This window comes from Mucor mucedo, assembly GCF_025094135.1.
Source record: "Mucor mucedo strain NRRL 3635 chromosome Unknown EV154scaffold_187, whole genome shotgun sequence".
Classification (NCBI taxonomy): domain Eukaryota; kingdom Fungi; phylum Mucoromycota; class Mucoromycetes; order Mucorales; family Mucoraceae; genus Mucor; species Mucor mucedo.
In genome coordinates, this window is record NW_026252471.1 from 50,702 (window position 1) to 69,462 (window position 18,761).

Below are 18,761 nucleotides of genomic sequence, written 5' to 3' on the forward strand. Positions count from 1 at the left end.
ACGAATAAATGTACTTGAGCAGAAATAATTACAAGCTATTGTATTGAATTGGAATGAATCTAACTACCTGATAGACGACTGTTTCACAGCATTAATCAACCCGCTTTTTATGAATCATAGCAAAGGGAGAAATGGAAACTTGATATTCCGACCCCGGAGTGTAAGTCTCAGAAGGCGCTTTCTTTTTTTTTTTGCCAATTCTTTATGAAGGATCGAATTGTACCTTGTGCTGGTATAAAGAGCCACTTTTGTAATTTCGTTGAGCACTCTAGTTAACCTGTTCCCTTTTTACGTATATATAGAATGTCGAAAGAGCCGTCGTAAATGTGTCCCAACACAATCCCATAAATGTGTAAGGTGCGAACGATTTGAAAAGGAATGCACACCTGAAAGTAGTTCAGATCAAGACGATGAGGAAGACATTGTTGACGACCTACAAAAGCAGGTTAAAAAACTCGAGAGCGCTGTGAAGAATATGGAAATTCAGTTACGTACCAGCTGTCGGCGCAGAAATACAAATAAACTTCAAAATGTGATGCACCAGTGGAAAGTGCAACTAGAAAATGGGACGTTTCGGATAGAGACAGGTATCCAAAATATTACGGATCTCATGTCATTTCAAGCCAACCGTGTGTCCTATTTGTCACCTTTTTCAGAAAATCAAATAATGATTCAATTCAGTCGCAATACCACCCGGCAGTTATTGATCCCATTTACCTTGAGATTGCTGGTACAAAATTCTAAAAAACCATCGAACGAAAATGCTTCGTTTGATTTACCTAATAACTGGAATTTAGACGCAGTTGTCATGACAATCGGCCAATTAGTCGAAATTTACTTCAATTGCCATTACTCATACACACCATTGCTGCATAAAACTTCTTTTATGGAAACATTTAATCAACTCGAACATCCCGAAAACGATCTTTTATCGCTTAGCATATGCGCCAATGTTTGTGCAAGTCCTTGCGATCATATCCCATGCCTGCCGTCAGAACGAAGAATGCTAGGAGATTACTTTCATAATAGGGCAAAGTCAATTATACTAGATCAGTTTGACCTACCCGAAAAACGGTTAGAAAATGTGATGAGCATCAATCTGCTCACCAAATACATGCATATGACATTGAAATACAACGAGTCTCGGAAACTAATAGGATTGGCATACCAAATATGCGTTGACCTTTATCACGATAACAGCGAAAGAGATGAATTATACCAGATGCTCTATTCACGGCACATCACAATGACTTCCTACGTCAACAGGTTCATGAATTATATATCGAGTAATGTCGGACACGATGTCCTGTTTTGTCTTCCAGAATGGAAATTCATGTCTGACGAATCGGATGAAATACAGAAATTCGTCAAGGCGCAGAATTGGGTATTGCAATTGTACAATCACACTTTTGTAAAAGAGTTCCTGGTAAGATATATAACATAACAATCGATCGGGGTCCCTTTGTGCTAAATAACCCTTTGTGTAGAAAAGTATTAATAAAATTCAATCAGGGTATGAATCTACGCTTAGTTTGGAATCGCTGATTCGTCTTGAAGGCGTTTTATTAGAATGGGGCTCACATGCACCAGAAGTATTTAAATTGTGCACAGACATGAATGATACGGACGCATTACTAGAGATCATTGATAATACAACCGATTGTGTCATGTTAATATCATTTATTCATTATCAATCGTTCATCGTTAGCGTGTATTCTAGTCTTCTACACCCTATCACGCTAGGAGACAATGACCAGTTACTTTCGATTGTCCAACAGCGTTCTTTAGAAAAATCGCTAACAGCCGGTCATGTATTGATCCATGCAGTTAGTCGAATATCTGCTATAGCGGAAGGTACATCTCTATGTAAGTATACGTATATGTGTATATGTGTTGTAGAATCGCTGATCAATTTTTTTTGTTTTTGCTTAGGTTACTACAAGCTAGCAGCATGTGACTTTATGTTTCATGCGATCAATACTCTTTTGGTTCTATCACTATCAGCCAATGTTCATGTCTCAAGAGAGTCTCGCCAGATGCTTAAGGCGTGTTTGGAAGAAGTGGTGAAGCAAAAGTTTATGCAAGAACAATTCTTGCCGAGAAATGGCAGAATTACCAACACCATTGATTTTGACGATGAATCTTCGTTTAATTTAGAAAATTACGATGCTTATGCTTTGCCTTGGTTTGCTATGGTTTATGATGTGAGTTATCACATTGCTTCATTAGATAAACACCTTTAAATTATTCGGGTCTGTCAAAATAAATAATAAAACCTCTGCCTATAAAAAAGTGACCAGTTTTTATTTTATTTTTTGTGCTCTTTTTACTTTTTTGTCATCATGGATGAGATTTGTCAAGACGATCAATGGTTTGAACAAGCCTTTACGTACATGAATAAACATGACATTCCTTTACCAAACGACAAGAAATTACATGTAAGAGACCTATCCCCCCCCCCTTTTTATTTTTTATTTTTTTCTTTTATATTGACAGCACTATAGTTTTATGGACTTTTTAAACAAGCTACGATTGGCGATGTGAATATTGAAAAGCCCGGGCTATTTGAGTTTGTACTTCGAGCAAAATACGATGCTTGGAATTCTTTTAAGGGACTAGGATTCAGAGATGCCAGAAATTTGTATATTGAAGCTGTGGAAGCACTGAATGCAGGTTGGTCACGTCAAGGTGAATACGAGTACATCCCCTCCCCTGAAGAACTTAAGGTAAAACTCTTGAAAGATTTGATCGAATAGTTTGGTAATTTATAAAAGTAGAAGGGTGATGGTTTAAGCAACAATGCTGTGAGTACAATGGCGGTAGAGGAAACAATGTAAGTTCTTTAGAAGTGTTAAAGAGGTGGAAGAGCTGAGCGTACAATTTTAGAGTATCAGACGATATATTTGGATACACTCGAGAAAACAACCTCGAGAAATTGATATCAGCGGTTGAAGAGAAGGTAGATGTAAACAGCAAAGATGAAGATGGATACACTGCGCTTCATTTAGCGGCAGATCGAGGTTATTTGGATATTGTGACCTTTTTGATTGATTCAGGAGCAGATTTAAACATTAGAACAAATGATGACGAATCAGCGCTTCATTTAGGTGAGACAAAGAGGGGATATAACAAAGGCAGATAACTGACTTGTTTTATAGCATGCATATCAGAACAATTAGAAGTTGCCAAGTTATTGATCAGCAGAGGTATTGATACAACATTAGTTGATGCAGAAGGATTAACAGCGTTCGAACAAGCGGATGATACATTTGTAAAGGGACTTAAATAAACTTAAAATCTACAATTATTTTTTTTATTTTCATTATAATATTACTACAAATTTTATGCACCAAAATGGGCCTTGTAAAAAGAAGGTGGTAACTTTTCTAAGACACTAAACTTGGGTCTTTCGATCATGACCAATTGGTTCTCACCAATGAAGCCACAAGCCAAAATTTGTTGATATTGGTAGGAAATGGAAACGGGAATCTCGTCATCAGAAGCTGGTTTTGGTTTTTCGTTATTCTTTCTCTTTCCTGATTTCTTGGTGGGTTTATCTTCAGCGTCCAAAAGACACATGTATGTACTACCGTATAAAATAATCTTGTTTTTATCGGCTGGATTATAAATGGCGCCACGAATACGATCTCTTTGCTCTAAAAGTCGACATTTAGCCATATCTTGGTGTCTCATGGACCAATTTGTTAATCGTTTGTATTCGACATCGTAGATAAAGATGGCGTTGGTGGCCAAAGCAACTAATAATTCGTTTGGTCGGAATTCGTTAAATGATAATGCTGTATGAGGGATATTTCCTTGAGGAAGTTTAAGGTGATGCTATCATAATTGTCAAGTCAGTTTTCCAAAACTAAATCCAATTATTTTCTCTCTTTTGTCCTTTACCTTTAAGCTGTCTAAGTTGAATACATGAATACGGTTTTCGTCATCACCAGTCACTAACCATTGTCCATCAGAGCTGACATTGATTGTGACAACGGTAGCAATAGCATAATCATCTGATGTATTTCCTTCACTGTCCAAACCACGATGGTGTCCAAACTCACGTAAAACTTCGAATCTACCTTCCTCCCAAGCTGAAAGATCCACAATAAGAATACGAGATTCAGCTGTGACAATGATTAATTTATCAGAACCGGGTGTGAACAAGACATGATGAGCACCAGGAGCAGCATGATGTTGGCCTAAATAATTATTCAATTCTCTTTCAAACGATCTTTGTTTCTTGACTTCTAATTGACCAGGTTCAGATCCTTGGTTGACTCTGAAAAGTCTAGTATTTTCCACATCGGATACAGCAATCCAGTTAGCATCTTCAGAAAGCGCGCTGGAGGTGATATTACAATCAGGCTTTAACTTAAGCTCAAGTGCAAGTTGATGAGGTTGCACCATTTCAGGAAGGGAAGGATTCTTTGCGTTAAGCTCGACTTTCTCGGCTTCACCTAATCTCCAGAGTGAAATGGAGTTGAAGAAGGCAGACATGATAAGCTTGTGTGACTTTGAAAGGGAAACAATGTACTTGTGAGGGAAAGGGGGTAATCTGTTTTGGATTAATTTAGGGAACTCGGCAGCAGGACAAGCGACTAATTCAACATCAACACCACCAGAAACAATTGAGTTAATTTTGGGTCTTTCATCAAGTGCAAGCGCACGAATATCGTGCCAATGATATCTACGACTTCCAACATTAATCCAATCATTCACTGTATCGGCCTTCTTATTCTTTGAGCCTGTTGTACGACGGAAAGCTGTGATTTTACGATCCACACCAGCAGAGAATACTTGTTTACCGTCCTTGGATGCTGCAATACAAAGAATATCTGCTCCGTGGGCGCGGATAGATTGCTTTACTGTGCCTAATTTACTGTCCCAAAATGTCATAGTGCCAAGTGAATCTCCGGAAACAATTGTATCATCCCTATAACATAGTGTTTAGCATAACATAATAAAATATTTATGTGGGATTCTCTCTCTTTCTAAACAGGTGTGCCAACTTACTTGAGAGCAGCAACAGCCCAAACTAAAGTTTGGTCTTTACGGTTCTTTGCGACAGTCATACGATGGATAGTACGACCAGTAAGTGGATTCCATGTACGAATAGCGGAATCAGAACCACCAGAAACGATATATGCATCATTGGGAGCCCAAGAGACGGACAAGACACGACCCTTTTGAGGTTCGAAACTACGGATATATTCAAGTGCACCATCAGCAATATCAAACATACGAATGCAACCATCTTCACAACCAGCTGCTAAACGAGTACCTTTGCTGTTGACAGCTAAACACCACACGGCACCACCGTTAGAATCACACGATTTCTACATTAACTTGATTTTTAGCATGCATGTGCTTGATAATGCCCGCTCTCTCTTTCTGTTTTTTTATTACCTTTGCTGTCATGGTGGTAGTATCCCATTCAATAATATAGGGATTCAATCCAGAAGAAAAAAGACGAGGGGGCTTTTGTAATAATAATTCGGTTTCTTTAGCAATTTCTTCAGGAGTGTCATCGGCATCGACATCGACAACAGTATTTTGGTGAGCCCAGACAACACTCTCAACCGAAAGATCTTCGCCACCGGGTAAAGTCTTTTCGAGTCTGTAGTTGTAAGTAGGATCCCAGATCTCAATGTTGCCGTTGGCTCTACCGACAGCCAAGCGAGTATTTGGGACGGTAGAAGGGGTAAAATCTAAAGCATTAATAGCTGCTGGTTGATATTCAACAAATCGACAACGATGAACTTCCATAATTTATTATCTATAATTTTGTTATGAAAAGACTTTTTAATGAAATCTGTCAAGGTTAAGGGAAAAGTTTGAAAAAAAAATCTGTGACCTTTGTTTGTGACTTTTTTTTAAATGCATTGATTTATTTCATGAATGGCTAAAACGAACAAATAGAATATTGTTTTTCTTTTGGAGACAGTCAGGGTACAGCGAGAAAGTTTTCATCATACTACATAGTAAAAGATAATCTTGCTTAGCGGGTGGAAAAATCCATTCGAGCTCTAAATGCTGCAGATGAGGTAAACTTTGCATTAAGCGTTGCATAGTGTTCAGCTCGATGTCCAAATCGAGATAGGACAGTTCTAATCTTTCAAGATCCATTAAGCCTAATGTAGCCAATTCACCAATATCATTGTTTGTTAAAATAGATTCATCAATATCGTCACATAGAGACACCACTTGTAACCCTTGTACCTTCAAATGACGAATTTTCCTAAACGGTGATATTAAATTATGCATAAACCTTGTTTGATCTGCTCTGTAGTTTATCAAGGAAAAAGAACCCGTAAACGGTAACCGAGTAATTGTTTCTTCTGTACTGTAAAAGTTACGTGCTGCTTCCGAGAAATCCACCAATAAACTGGTGAGGTGTGGGAATAATTCTAAAATTCTACGTCCAAATGCTACAAATCGCTCATGTGGCTGTACACTTTCAAATTCGTTTTTCTCATCCTCTTGTTCTGTATGTGTGCTAGTAGTTCCAAACAGAGTGGCCGCTAATGTGGAAGAAAATTGCTTATTGTTTTTACTGCTGAAGGACACATCTCGTACAAATTGAACTGCCCGCTGTGCCCAAAGTGAGTTGGTCTGTAATTTTTTGGCTACAATTGATAGTTCTTTGGTGTCGGTGATAGTAAGATCATGCCATATGTGAGGCAATACTGCAAAATAACATTTACGGCACGTTCTGGCAAATTCGCCAGTATCTTTAAGTGGGATATAGTTTGCAATGGCAGTAACTATTTCAAGTGGAAGTTGTTGAATCATTAAATTTAATAAAAATAAAAGTGTGGGTAAGCAAGCAGAAAAGTATCAGATTTATTGTGAGCTGCTTTTTTATAATGGTGTGTGACCGCAAAGGTTTCAGGCAAGAAAGAATCGAGACCAAAAATTGATCCAATAAAATGACGTATCATGACATGGCAGCTTTTTCGGATTATCCCGTATTTTTTTCTAGATCTTATCCAATGATTAGAAGACTGTACAATCCGCATAAGTCTATCCAATATCTATTACCCGTGCCTGTAAACATGTTACTTTTTTACTGCCTTATCCAAATCATCTTTATCCGGCATCTTCTAAGTTGTCCGCGGTTATTTACTAAAAGTAAACAGTTGATCCATATCTGTATAACGCCGAATAGAGTATAATCTGGGAATATTTTTAAGTATATGTTTTCGCATTCAAATTAAATTGTCTACTATAATGATCACCTTTTTATTTTGACATCCATACATAAGTTTCCCACGATTTGGCAGTCGGTTATCATGTTAATTCCTCGTTTTATACTCTATCGGCGTAGGTCCAAAAATATCTGGTCAGGAGATACCGTTTAATTTGCAAGTGTGTTTCCATAAATGTATAAGAAATGAAAGTGGATGTTGGGGAATATATTCTTTTGACTCAAACTTCTTGCTAAGGAATATACATTGCCTTGCAGAATATGACTTAATGTATTGATTTAGAAGTCTAACACATTTTGTGAATACTTTTGCTGTTGTGGGTATTAATACCTCTTTTGAGACAACAGTATTAAATGTATCTGTGATGATGTGGATTAGTTTTCAGTCTCAATAAGTATGGGAAATCCAGTAGTACGGAAAAGAGCACAATACCATGGGAGTACAGAACGGTCAGGGTATTCTCAACAACGAGTCATTGTTTTTCTCTTGTTTTAGTTGTATACATGACATATGGTTGACTAGAGTCAACACCTTACTCGTTACGCTTAGATATAATCAGGATATAAGAATATTTCTTTATCGTTTCGGCTAAAACCTATTAAAAACATGTTGATAGTCTAGATGTTGATTTAGTAGCTCTTCATATCATATCGAACAGCCCAAAAGCTATTATAATAGAAAGTATTCAGATATGTATTCTAAATAATGATCACTGTATACTGATTATATATGGTTAAACCTTAAGCTATAAATCCGTTATTATCAGCATAGGATTCATGCAAAAAGGTTCGTTTTGTTACTGTCGAAAGCACTGCCTTGTTTTATGAAAGAAAAGGTCCCAGATCACCTATGTACGTCATGCTGAGATTGGGACCTGAGGGCTATTATGCTAATGAATAGCTAATTCTTCAAATAAGTAGATGATTTTGAATATTATACTTATTTTAGAATAACAATTATTTAAAGACACTCTACTTTTTTAATGACGATGATTCATATGATATTTTTGATACTTCATTGCCAAACGCACAATATAATGTGCTTTAGTGTTGACTGATTAGATATCGTGTTTAAAAGCAGACGAAACGCTTTTCGTTGGATTAAGTAAAGGCGTCTTTCATTGCACTAAACACTTAAAATTGACCAAAGAGAAATGAAAAAGAGCAATAAAAATAAGAAAAAGGTGGAACTAGTTAACTATCTATCATCATTTTTTTTTTTTTTTTTTTTTTTCGTATAACAGGACGAGTACTTTTTCGTACTCACTAATCAGAGACATCAAGATAGTTATTAAAAGTAGATTAAGTTTTATTAAATTATAGAGTGGTGAATAGAATAAATTACAAACGGCTCTCATACACACGCGTGGTCCATTTTTCGGAGGTATTTATAACTAAAGCAGCCTCCAAGACATCCCATATAGTTTTGGCAAATACAAATTGAATGTCATCCTTGACCTTATCGGGTACATCCTCTTCCACGTCTTTGCGGTTGCGGAAAGGCATGATGATTTTACGGATACCAGCGCGATGAGCAGATACGACCTTTTCCTTTATACCTCCGACCGGTAACACTCGACCTCGCAAAGAAATTTCGCCTGTCATAGCAGTAGTTGGTGGTACATGATAACCGGAATAAAGTGAGACGATAGCGCAAACCAATGTGACACCTTTATGAACAAACGTTTTTAGAACAAAAAATAAATAAAATAAAAAAAAAAACGGATAAAATATTACCAGCTGAAGGTCCATTTTTAGAAATAGCTCCAGAAGGGAAATGGATATGAATATCATCATGTTCATTCAGTTTCTCCCTTGAGTTCGAAGTTAATTTGAGAACATAGGCATTTGATTTCACCCAAGACAGTGCTAGTTTTGCCGATTCTTGAATCACATCACCCAAGGATCCTGTCAGGTAAAGGTTTCCATCACCAGGCATTTTTGATGCCTCAATAAACATAATACCACCGTTTCCACTTCCTGAGTAAGCCAACCCAGTAATAACACCGGGTATATCTTCAGATTCCACTACATCGTTCTCGAATGGTTCCGCCTATGAAATACACATAAGTTCTTCTAATCCTTTTCTCTAATGATTTGTTTATACTTTACACCGAGGATATGCTCAATATCACTTATATCAACAGCCCTTTCGAACAGTTCTAGCTTTCCCGACTCATGTAAATCCGTATACTCACGACATTTGTATCTACAGATACTTGCCATCAACCTCTCTAATCCACGTACTCCACTCTCTCGTGTATACTTTTCTGCAACATGCATGACAACCTGATCGGGAATATTCAAGTCAAGAAAAGATAAGCCATGCGCCTCTATTTGTTTGGGTACAAGATGTGTTTGTGCAATATGTAGCTTCTCATTAAAGGTATAACCATCCAGATGAATTACCTCCATACGATCCAATAAGGGGCCTGGGATAGACTCCATTGAGTTTGCAGTAGCAATGAATAGGACTTGGGAAAGATCATACGGCATGTTCATAAAGTGATCAGTGAATGTAGAGTTCTGTGCAGGATCAAGCACTTCTAACAATGCAGCGGCTGGGTCACCTTGACTTGTTCCTTGCACAAGTTTATCAATTTCATCTGCAAACATAAATTAGCCAAGACAGGGAGCAAAATAAAAAAATTAAGTTACCTAATAAGAATACGGGGTTTTGCACTCCACACTGTCTCATACCATGAATAAACAGACCTGGTAGGGCCCCAACATAAGTACGTCGATGTCCTCTATGTATTAAGATAATCAATATGATTGGTGTTACCAAGCCGGATTTTATTTGTTTGTACCTTATTTCTGCCTCATCACGTACGCCACCTAACGACATGCGGTGAAATTTTCTTTGGAGTGCAGTTGCTATTGATATTCCCAGCGTAGTTTTTCCAACACCAGGCTACACAATAATAGAATGTCGATTTTTTTTAGTAAAATGTTGGACATCAATCATTGATACTAGGAGAACTTACGGGACCGACAAAACAAATAATGGGTGGTTTTGCATCCTTTTTGACTTTGAGTACAGATAAATATTCCAAAATTCTTTTCTTTACATGATCAATACTAAATAAGGAGAAGGGCCGGGGGGGGGGTTTTGTTTTTAGTAAGGAGAGACAATTAAATGCAAAATAAAGCCTAAAATCCATTTTTACCCAAAATGATCAGCGTCCAGTTGATTCTTTGCAGATGATATATTAAGTTCTGTTGGAGGAGCTGTTTGCCAAGGTAAATCAGTTATGTATTCAATGTAAATACGTAATACAGCGGAATCTGAAGAGGATTCAGGCAGTTTTCGAAGTCGGTTTAAATCACGTCTTACAGCTGTAACAGCATATTCTGGTAGTTTCACCTGGTTTAATTTTCTAACAAGATCAGTAATTTCTTCATCATCTTCTGCTAATGCTGTGAACTGCTGTTGAAGGTGCTGATGTTGTTGACTATATGAAATGGAGTTGACCTGCATATAAACCATAATAGTAAATAACCCCAAAAATAACCTTATGTTTTGCATAAACATTTTATACCTCTTGGAGCAGATAAAATTTTCTACGGATATCATCAAATAACATTTCATTTGGAAAACTACTGACTGAGGTGACATTGATCATCTATTGTTATAACAGCATTATTATTATTTTTTCATTAAACAGTTGTTGTTATGCATAAATAGAAATTCCAGTCCATGTATTTACCTGTAAATAACGATTCACCGCATGATTGACCTGTTCTAACCGTTTTTTCATATCTGATAATTCCAGTACACGCAGCTTGTCACATAAGGGAGAGTCAGTAATACATAAAAGTAGGTTGGCCACGTAAGATACGTGACAGCGATCTGCTACTTCACTCAGACCGTTTAGTACACTGCTGGAAACGCCAATACATCTCATTTTTTCAATAAAAGTGTTCACAAGTGTCTGAAATCCTAACTGATCTTCCAATTGCAAACCCTTGTCACCATCATCAGGATAATGCTCTAATAGAGCCTGGAATTGATCTCCTCCGTTTTCACTGGAGATATCCCGAATCCGTGAGCGACAGATTCCTTCTACCTTGATAACACAATTGTCCGGCAATGTACGGTCGCATTCAATCACCTTGGCTACGCATCCATAATGAAATAATTGACTAAGGTCGGTAGAACGACTAGTCTCCCTTTGTTTATTGGCAAGCGGAATACAAATTACATAGTCGGAAGAGCTACTTAAAAGAAAATCTGCTTCTGATTGACATACCATGAATGTCGTCACAATGGATGGTAATAACACATATTCAGATAATGGTAAAATAGGCAATGAAGATGGGATAGTAGATATCATTGCTGAAAGTTAAAAAAAAATAAGAAAAGCAGAATGCTAGAAAAAAAAAAAGGTACAAGACTTTTTTTTATTTATTTATTTATACCCTTAATTGTCGTGCTGATCTTTCTCCTTTGATATTTTTACTATATTAGGAAACTTACTTTTTGCCCCACACTAAATCTTGTGACTGTCTCAAAGAATGACGAAACTTTAACAAGCATACATTTTATTTTTATTTTCTTTTTTCCCCACCCTTCACATTTTAATAGAATAATGGTACTTTTATTGCGTACTTTTGTTAAGACACCACGTCAAGCATGGACAATGCGTCGTTTTTATTCATCCGATATTACGGCCAGTGCCATGGTTTATAGCGAATATGGCCAACCTTCTCAAGTGTTAAAGTAAGCGAAAAAAAAAAGATAACGAAAAAGAATTGATGAAGTAACCGTACAAGCAAAAATTAGGTGGCACTCTTATCGTCTTCCAGCCTTGACATCGAATACAGTGCACGTCAAATTTCTTGCGTCTCCTATAAACCCAGCTGACGTCAATATGATCCAGGGAGCATATCCTATTAAACCCACGTATCAAAAATTGGACGCACAAGATGATAAATTATTAGCCGTAGGGGGTAATGAAGGGTTAGCAGAAGTTATTGCTGTGGGTGATCATGTAAATGAACTTAAAATCGGAGATCATGTTGTGATGGCCAAGACTGGTTATGGAACTTGGAGAACTCATGCAGCCGGTCCAGCTTCGGATTTCCAATTATTACCTAGCGCTGATAATGTATCCATGATTCAAAAAGCAACCATCACAGTCAATCCTTGTACTGCATACAGAATGTTGAAAGATTTTGTTAATTTAAAGCAAGGTAAACTAATAATAAAAAACATCTCTACATCTTTTTTTCAAACTAATAATTACAAAAAGGTGACTATGTGATTCAAAATGGCGGAAACAGTGCTGTTGGTCAAGCTGTCATCCAGATTGCAAAAGCATGGGGATTAAAGACAATTAATGTAGTGCGAAACAGGTTAGTCATACAAACAATTTTGTATCAACTGACCAATACTAAAAAAACCCCTCCGCACACTATTTTAGACCAGATATCGATGTCTTGAGAAAAGAACTCTTAGATCTTGGGGCTACTCATGTTATTACAGATGAAGAACTCAGCAGTCATGAAACTAGAGCATTGATCAAGAGTTGGGTTGGCAAGGAAAAACCTCTTTTGGGATTGAACTGTGTGGGAGGAAAGAGTGCAACTGAAATGGCCAGATATCTTGGTGAGAATGGCAAGTTCATTACTTATGGAGCCATGAGTAGAAAGCCTCTTTCTTTACCCGCTTCCTTATTAATCTTCAAGAACATGTCATTTCACGGATTTTGGGTTTCCAAATGGGCCGATGTTCACCCTCAAGAAGAGAAATATCAAATGTTGCAAGACGTAACTGATTTGATGAGCCAAGGTAAACTTGCCGAACCAAAGTGGACACAAGTTAAATGGGACGAGGAAACCATGAAACAGTCTGTTGATCAGGGAATTTCAGGATTCGCCACTGGTAAGCAGGTGGTTTTGTTTTAATGGATCCAATCCTAATTTGTACAACACATTTTTTTTATTTTTATAAATAAACAATTTTTTTTTATTTTTATTTTATTCGCTTTTCTTTATTTCTTTTTATTTCTTTCTGTAAATATTTAATGAACGTTATTGCACCTCGTCCAAAAAAACCTTCCAATAGCATATATTGGCTAAATAACAATATCCAGCAAGATGCTTGTCTTGAATTGCAACAGATATTACACTGCCAGAATTCTTTAAACAATTATTCCTCTTGTATAATTCGCACTGGTAATCCACTGGTTCAAGATTCTAGTTTTATTCCTCTTCACCAGGCAGTTTCTCAACTATCTGTTTCTAGACGTCCTAGGTCTTATAGTGTCGGTGATCCCCGTGACCATGTTCAACCTGTCTATTAATTGTATATAATCCCCCATATTTTTTTTTATTTGTTTAATAGTCTTCTATCCCCCCTCTTTTTGTATACTTGTTCATATTTATAAAATAAACATTTTCGCCCTGTACAGCGATAAATTGAACCGGAACTGGTCCCGTCGCGTATTGAATGCGGAGTTGTTTTCAAAGGAGTGAGTAAATAAGAGCGAATCAGGTAGCTTCATCATGCAATAATAATTATAAAAAAATAATTATAATAAAAAAAAAAACGTTTATTTTAAAGTATCATGTTGAATCATTGCTAAATCATCAACACTTGTATGCATGGGATCATCGTGTGGCGGTGACCGGTTATTATTATTAGCAGATCCAATACTACTGCTCCGGCTTCGACATTTCGGGTCTCGTTCTTCGTCTTCATCTTCCTGGTCGGTTTGAATTCCTACCATTGGATCATCATTATATTTTACAAGGTTAATTAATTCTTGCGCTTGTTGCTGTTTCTGGACCTGTTCGTCTCGTAATTGTTGCTTCTTTCGTTTCTTTCTTTTACTTGCACAGTTCTTTAAAGCTGACTTCATTTCCATCATTGTAAACGGCTTGCTGATAAAATCATTCATGCCTGCATCAATACAAATTTGTCGATCCTGTTTAGATGCAGATGCAGTAAGTGCAATGATATACACATCATTCACGTTCAAAAGTGCTGCCTTCTTTTTGCTTTCTTCAATCGCTGCCGTAGGTGGAGGAGGTGGGACATTATGCTTCCGTTCAGAAATAATATATCTCGTAGCCTCTAGCCCATCCATTTCAGGCATATATAAATCCATCTATTATAACGTTAGTGATAAAACAGACCTAAAAACAGCCCCTGAAATACATTACAAAAATAACGTCAAACTTGTGAACCCGCATGAGATCAAGCGCCTCGCGGCCATTTCCAGCAATTATCACGTCTTGATAGCCGAGTCGTTTTAATATACTTATTGCAATTTTTTGGTTTACTATGTACAAGAAAACAAAAAATAAAAATCAGTCATAAGCAACTGTGATACAACTATAATCAACTTACAGACGTTATCTTCTGCCAACATAATCTTGATTGGATATAATAATGCAAGATTTTCTTCATTACTGTTAGCATTTGATTTTCTATGATGATATTGTTTCGCAAGCGTAATACGAGGCTTTGGTTTGGTTGTGGGTAAGTCGAATGCTGCTGCTGCCGTAAAATCCGAATCTAATTTATCATTACTAGACTTAGACTTGGTAATCAAGTTTTGAAGTTCCTTGTTATTAATTACATTGGGTGTATTAGCATTAGAGCTGATATAGGTTGGTTCAAAGGTTGCCGGTGTAGGAGAAGGCGTGGAGGGTATATTTATAGGTTCCCATGGTAATGTCGTGTTAGTATTGGTAGTGGGATATTTAAGAGATCTACTATTCGTGTTGGTTGGTTGCGTAGGGAAATAGCTGGTCGAAGTGGATGGCGAGGAAGGAGTTGTAAAACTAGCAGAATCGGATCTTTCACCAATACTGGACCCACCGTCTGAGACAGATGAACCAGGAGACGGAGGAGATGCCACCATGCCACTACTGGCGTATGTACTACTGTTTTCTGAACCTATTTGACTGCCTACTGTATGTACATCAGGTCGGCCATAGGCAATGGAAAGAGGCAAGGTTAAGGCAAACCTTGAGCCTAAACCTTCTTCCGATTCTACCCAGAGACCTCCACCCATTCTATTGACCAACATACTGGAGATAGCCAAGCCAAGTCCGGTACCTCCATAACGTCTTGCTGTAGAGATATCGATTTGTGAAAAGGACTTGAACAATCTGGGAAGTCTATCGGCCGGCATGCCAATACCAGTATCTGTGACAGATATTTCTAAAATGACCTTTTCCGAGACGTCTTCTTCTTCGGTTGTTGTACCACCGTCTTCTTCGTTGTTATCGATATTAGTAGCGCCAGCACCACCATTTCGTTTTCTTCCCATCACACGAGTGTAAATGCCTTCTATTTTGGCATCAAATCGATCTTTAAAACTTTGGAATTTGGTATCGCTGCAAGATTTCTGAGGGTTTGGAGGAACGTATCTTGTAATTTTAACACGAATACCTCCAGATTTAGTAAACTATAAGCATACACATATACACAAAAATATGAATATATATAAATTAGGAAATGAATGTTTTTGTTTACCTTGACAGCATTAGAACACAAATTTAATAATATTTGAGTCAGTCTCATTGTATCACCCATCAAATGATCAGGTACATCCGAATCTATTTTCCAAAGTAACGGTAGGACAGTTTTACTAGTATTTTGTTGAGGTACAATGGCTTGATGATTAGGGTCTATGATTTCAAGTTGTTTTACCAATTGATTTAAAGGAATATTATCATTTACTTCTGCTGGGCACTCGGCAACACAGACTAATTTATTGTATTGAGTCATTGATGCTTGATGTCGTGCCATGTTTAGTGCGTCTGATGATGAAAACGTGATTAGATGACCCATTTCACTTTTATATATGTGTGATAAACATACCTTTTACACACTTTCGTAGGCTAAATCTTCGATTTTCCAATTTAAATTTCGGGTCGTGATTGATTTTCGAAATATCTAAAATGTCATTGATAACCTACTGCATATTTAAGTATTTACAAGATAGCATGAACAATTCAAAACTTACAGTTAAAAGATGGTTTCCACTAGTTTGTATGACCTCTAAATGCTCAGCTTGTTCTTCGTTAAGTGTACTTCTTTCTTGGAGCAGTAAGTCTGTAAGGGCAATGACAGCATTCATTGGTGTTCTGAGGGGGTTTTTTTTAGTGCCAGTATAAAATAGGTAAAAAAAAGAAAAGAAAAAAAAACTACCTTATTTCATGACTCATGTCAGCTAAAAATTTAATTTTACTTTCAGCATCTTGTAGGGCAGCATTTTTTATCATGACCAAGTTGTCTCTCTGCCTAATTTTTTCTATTTCGTTTGTTGCTCTTTGTTGGACGGCAAATAGTAACTTTTGAATGGTTTCGATTTGATCTTGTTTCATTGGCTTATCGTTCATGACAGTAATTAGACCAATCGGTAGTGACCCTTGATCTAATCGCAATCCTACAAAACTGGCGTATTTGGGATAAGCTGAATCTGCGAATGATGCATCTTGTGCAACATGATAATTTGAATAACCAAGCGTTTGTAAGAAGGGTGAATCAGGCGAAAAGGAGTTTAAGGATATAGCAGCATACTTTTTACTATGAATTAATGTCAATAAAAATAAAAACCCAAGATGATAATAATAAGAAAAAGATGTTACAATGCTTCAAAATTTAATATTGTCGAATAGCACGCTTTGACCAGGAGATATTCAACTTTCGAGTGGTTTTCTGTGTCGTTTATAATTGGTGAAGTTTCACGACTATTTTGTACTTGTTCGTTAGAAACTAGTCGGATAGCTGGACAGCCTTCGTTCTCTTTTAAATCGTGATATTCTTTTGATGTTAGTAGTCTTTGAATCATTATTGTTTGTGCTCCAGTGGCCAATCCAATTTCTTTTACGAGACTATCCAGATATTCATCACCAACAAAAGAATACGTTGCAGCTAACAAACTTGAAATTATATTCTCTCTAGGCATAATTACCCTATCGGTAATATTTGTTGCTGAAGCAAAGTTCATTTTATACAAATAAAAATTCCTTTTTTAATTTCTCTGTAAACTCTGGTTTCGTTCAATGAAAGGAAGAATCTGTTGCAATTATGAAATGAAGCGAGATGAAGAAAAGAAAAAAAAAAATTCTAATTTTTTTTAGCTCGTTTGTCGTGGGTGTATTTTTTTTTTTTTTTTTTTTTTTTTCACTAAAAAAAAAAAAAAAAAAAAAATAGTCGCAATGGGTTGCAAATACAATGTATTATATCGCAAAAAGAGACGTCATTAAATAAGAACAAAAATGAGGCTGTCACTTATAACACTTATTGGCTAGAATTATTTAAATAGAAAAAGAAAAAAAGATGGCTTATAACGAAGGATACACAAACTTTAAGTTTGCAGAAATCCCTTATATATACAAATATATTTTAAATTTTTTTTTAAGCAATGATGTAATCTAGAAAGATATATAAATATATATATATATATTTTCAAATAAGCTGTTTGTTTGGGTTACATAAAAAGTTGTTCTTTTTTTGCTCGCCTCATATTTTTCATGTTTTGTTTGCCGATCTGCTGTGTACAATATTACATCATTTCATTTACTAAACAGGCAATCTCGTATGACAGGGACTACTAGTATTCAATATGGAATATACAAAAAGACACGTTACAAAGAATCTATTGAAAGTACCTATAGTCGTTCATCCTCATTTACAACCTACTACAAATAATCACCAACTGCATATAACATAGATGCTTACAAGCTAGATATATAAGCGCAATGGCAATACTTTTTTTTTTGACAGAACAAATTAACCATTAAAAAACGTTCTATTATGTCATTATACATGCGTCTGCAGGACACGCTTTTTTTTTTTTTTTTTTTTTTTTTTTTCAAAGTCACAAATGTACGAATGAAAGAGGTCAGAGCGCTTAAACCTAAAGTCGATAAAATAAAAAAGCAGCTGTTACATTTTTCACAAGTGATACAATTGGCTTGCAAAGGTCGGACCCGTAACAGAACCTCTTCATCTCATGTTAATCCCATTCCATCCTTATCGAATACATAGAAATTTAAACATGTATTTAAGTTTATCCTACTAAAAAATAAACTTGTTCCCAAAGCTGCGCTACCCAATAGTGACCATCAATTTTAAATCACAAAATCCAGTTTTTTACCTTTACATAATTGGCAATGAACACAGAGAAAAAAAAAAACATGTACATGAAAGCAATCTCATTTAAGAAAAAGTCTTTGCCAAAACCCAAGATACCAGTAATAAGTAAAAAAAGGGAGATCGGACCATACTGTAGTCAACGTTAAGAAGAAAACAGGGATTTATGGTGTTGGTGATTCTGCCATTACTAAAACACACTGCAACTTAATACTTTATCAAGTTATTGGTTGCTTCTACATAATAAACTATACGAATTTGAAAAATGCCGTCCTCAAAATTTAGCACGTATCCTTAAATATCCTTGGACAAAGATAAGATGTAATTTCCTTGGTATCAAAAAAAAAAAAAAAAGATTAAACACCATGGATCTATGAGTGAGGAAATTTTAAGACGCATGTAAGATGTCATAAGTAGTCTTACAAAGACAGA

The 18,761-nt window shown here is 36.4% G+C and overlaps 8 protein-coding genes across 8 annotated transcripts; 4 read left to right on the plus strand and 4 right to left on the minus strand.

Annotated features, from left to right (window-relative positions):
* The first annotated feature begins 99 nt into the window (after positions 1–99).
* On the plus strand, positions 100–2,292 carry EV154DRAFT_528987 (uncharacterized protein). Its single transcript, XM_051603628.1, has 4 exons — positions 100–232; positions 303–1,426; positions 1,488–1,866; positions 1,933–2,292. The coding sequence occupies exons 1-4, from the start codon at positions 205–207 to the stop codon at positions 2,241–2,243; spliced, it is 1,842 nt and encodes a 613-aa protein (XP_051451432.1). The 5' UTR covers positions 100–204; the 3' UTR covers positions 2,244–2,292.
* A 37-nt stretch (positions 2,293–2,329) lies between these two features.
* EV154DRAFT_528988 (ankyrin repeat-containing domain protein) lies at positions 2,330–3,307 on the plus strand. The gene is made up of 5 exons (XM_051603629.1): positions 2,330–2,438; positions 2,505–2,726; positions 2,778–2,833; positions 2,887–3,107; positions 3,159–3,307. Exons 1-5 carry the CDS (start codon positions 2,343–2,345, stop codon positions 3,287–3,289), a joined length of 726 nt encoding a protein of 241 aa, XP_051451433.1. The 5' UTR covers positions 2,330–2,342; the 3' UTR covers positions 3,290–3,307.
* EV154DRAFT_104257 (WD40-repeat-containing domain protein) lies at positions 3,149–5,948 on the minus strand. Its single transcript, XM_051593872.1, has 4 exons — positions 5,410–5,948; positions 5,017–5,339; positions 3,904–4,936; positions 3,149–3,837 (listed from the first exon to the last, which is right to left on the minus strand). The coding sequence occupies exons 1-4, from the start codon at positions 5,767–5,769 to the stop codon at positions 3,343–3,345; spliced, it is 2,211 nt and encodes a 736-aa protein (XP_051451434.1). The 5' UTR covers positions 5,770–5,948; the 3' UTR covers positions 3,149–3,342.
* Positions 5,896–6,795, minus strand: EV154DRAFT_487504 (uncharacterized protein; the record flags this gene model as incomplete). Its single annotated transcript, XM_051598983.1, has 1 exon — positions 5,896–6,795. One exon carries the CDS (start codon positions 6,793–6,795, stop codon positions 5,896–5,898), a length of 900 nt encoding a protein of 299 aa, XP_051451435.1.
* Positions 6,796–8,200: 1,405 nt separating this feature from the next.
* Positions 8,201–11,567, minus strand: EV154DRAFT_529014 (ATP-dependent protease La). The gene is made up of 10 exons (XM_051603630.1): positions 10,921–11,567; positions 10,753–10,836; positions 10,381–10,685; positions 10,198–10,291; positions 10,021–10,124; positions 9,869–9,960; positions 9,323–9,816; positions 8,948–9,263; positions 8,478–8,880; positions 8,201–8,299 (listed from the first exon to the last, which is right to left on the minus strand). The coding sequence occupies exons 1-9, from the start codon at positions 11,545–11,547 to the stop codon at positions 8,552–8,554; spliced, it is 2,445 nt and encodes an 814-aa protein (XP_051451436.1). The 5' UTR covers positions 11,548–11,567; the 3' UTR covers positions 8,201–8,299; positions 8,478–8,551.
* Positions 11,568–11,775: 208 nt separating this feature from the next.
* On the plus strand, positions 11,776–13,195 carry EV154DRAFT_452819 (uncharacterized protein). Its single transcript, XM_051597274.1, has 4 exons — positions 11,776–11,933; positions 11,997–12,406; positions 12,466–12,568; positions 12,637–13,195. The coding sequence occupies exons 1-4, from the start codon at positions 11,803–11,805 to the stop codon at positions 13,118–13,120; spliced, it is 1,128 nt and encodes a 375-aa protein (XP_051451437.1). The 5' UTR covers positions 11,776–11,802; the 3' UTR covers positions 13,121–13,195.
* EV154DRAFT_529017 (uncharacterized protein) lies at positions 13,181–13,724 on the plus strand. The gene has a single exon (XM_051603631.1). The coding sequence runs from the start codon at positions 13,240–13,242 to the stop codon at positions 13,516–13,518; it is 279 nt and encodes a 92-aa protein (XP_051451438.1). The 5' UTR covers positions 13,181–13,239; the 3' UTR covers positions 13,519–13,724.
* Positions 13,725–13,746: 22 nt separating this feature from the next.
* On the minus strand, positions 13,747–17,348 carry EV154DRAFT_607401 (uncharacterized protein). Its single transcript, XM_051607611.1, has 8 exons — positions 16,820–17,348; positions 16,380–16,757; positions 16,195–16,315; positions 16,050–16,143; positions 15,702–15,988; positions 14,568–15,633; positions 14,381–14,499; positions 13,747–14,325 (listed from the first exon to the last, which is right to left on the minus strand). The coding sequence occupies exons 1-8, from the start codon at positions 17,179–17,181 to the stop codon at positions 13,768–13,770; spliced, it is 2,985 nt and encodes a 994-aa protein (XP_051451439.1). The 5' UTR covers positions 17,182–17,348; the 3' UTR covers positions 13,747–13,767.
* Positions 17,349–18,761: the final 1,413 nt, after the last annotated feature.